At 54.8% G+C, this 1,609-nt stretch overlaps 1 protein-coding gene across 1 annotated transcript in view; it reads left to right on the top strand.

The window, feature by feature from the left end:
- The window catches only part of LOC103373455 (dematin-like), a 15,895-nt gene extending 14,338 nt beyond the window's left edge, over positions 1-1,557 (top strand). The window contains exon 16 of the mRNA XM_008303345.1: positions 78-1,557. Within this exon, the coding sequence (XP_008301567.1) occupies positions 78-191 (114 nt within the window). The 3' untranslated portion in view covers positions 192-1,557. The remainder of the gene's footprint in view (positions 1-77) is intronic.
- Positions 1,558-1,609: the final 52 nt, after the last annotated feature.

The following is a 1,609-nucleotide window of genomic DNA, read 5'->3' as shown; positions in this document are numbered from 1 at the left end:
CTTAAAGTAATGACTAGTTAGCTAAAGTAATGACGAGTTAGCTGGTGGGAGCTAATCCTGTGACCTGTCGCCTGCAGAGGCATCTGTCCCAGGAGGAGTTCTTCAGCGTCTTCGGGATGCCCATCGAAGACTTCGACCGCCTCTCTTTCTGGAAGAGGAACGAGCTGAAGAAGAAGGTCTGCCTCTTCTGACGCCGCCGGGACCGAGCGTCCCACAATCCCCCGCTGCTCCCGGCGGGACGGCGAGCGGCTGGCGAGCATCGCCGCCGGACGCCGCCGTCATCAACAGCTCGTGGAGGCGGCTTCGGGTTTGCAGAGACACAGAGTGGGTTTAGAGTTCTGCTGCACACATTAGCGTCACCCGGTTTAGCTTAGCGCGCCGCAGAGCTTCATCACCCCACACAAGACGACCGGCCAATCAGAAACCTGCAGGGGACGAGGTCAGAGCGCCGCCCGGTGGTCTCGTTGTGATGTCATTCTCTCCGGTCGTCGGAGTCCCTCCTGCTCTGGGTCTGCTCCACCTGGGCCTCCCTCTGCAGCCCCACGTTAGCCAACATTCCCGCTGACCCCCAGTCAGCGCTCACAGCCGTTAGCCGTCTATAAAAAGGGTCGCTCCCATTGGCTCAGCCAGCTATGATGTCACGGCGACGGCGTTTCCTTCCCAGCACCGAAGAATGAAACCAGGAGGCGGTTTGGTGGCAGCCGAAGGAGACTTCAAACGTTTTAGCTTTAAAACTGAACCAGACATTAGAACTCTGAGTTCCTCCAAACGGGTCCCGGACTAGACACCAACATTCATCAGAGGTCTGCGTTAAACTGCATCAGGTTCTGAGTTCATGTCAGGAAACGGGTCGACTGATGAGCGTTAATACGACTGTTTGTGGTCGTCGTCGTTCCAGATGTTCTGAAGGTCGCTTCACATCAAACACTTCCGCTCCTAGCGTGTAAGAATTGAATTAGCTTTTACTCATGTCGGGTTTGGATCGGTCATTCCTTCACCTGTGATGACGTTAGCAGAGGTTTATGCTAACGCTAACCCTCTGACGGCGACGCATCACGTGGTGACGTCATCGTCTCCAAACAGCGAACCGTCAGGAATCGGCCGCCATCAAACCGTCTCCTCCTCGTTTGTTCTTCCCAGTTTAGCAGAAGCCACTGCCACACACGCACACACACACACACACACACACACACACACACACACACACACACACACACACACACACACACACAGGAGCAGCGGGTTGTGGGCGTCGGCCAGCGTTGCTTAGTGACCAAATGATGTGCAGCTATTTTTTAACCTCCGTAGAGAAACGGCATGTTTGTTACGAATCCAAGGAATCGCGTAGAAATCCTCCTTCAGGACACGAAGACGGCGGGCCGAGCCTCCGGGCGACCCGACCCGACCCGCCTCAGCACTCGTAGTTCAGTGTTCGTGTCCACCGGCATCGTGTCTGATCACCGCTACGTATGAATATTTAATTAACACCTGTTACTGCTTCAGCCCACGCAGGCGCCGAGCGAACCGGGTTTACAAGAGGTTTACTGATCACGTGTGGAAAAACCCACGTTTGACTCGTGTGGTTCAAGTTAGAAAATCCAGATTCAAA

This window comes from Stegastes partitus, unplaced genomic scaffold (genome assembly GCF_000690725.1).
Source record: "Stegastes partitus isolate 25-593 unplaced genomic scaffold, Stegastes_partitus-1.0.2 Scaffold1984, whole genome shotgun sequence".
Classification (NCBI taxonomy): Eukaryota; Metazoa; Chordata; class Actinopteri; family Pomacentridae; genus Stegastes; species Stegastes partitus.
The sequence above is the reverse complement of the archived record's forward strand: the minus strand, read 5'-3'. Positions and strand labels throughout refer to the sequence as shown.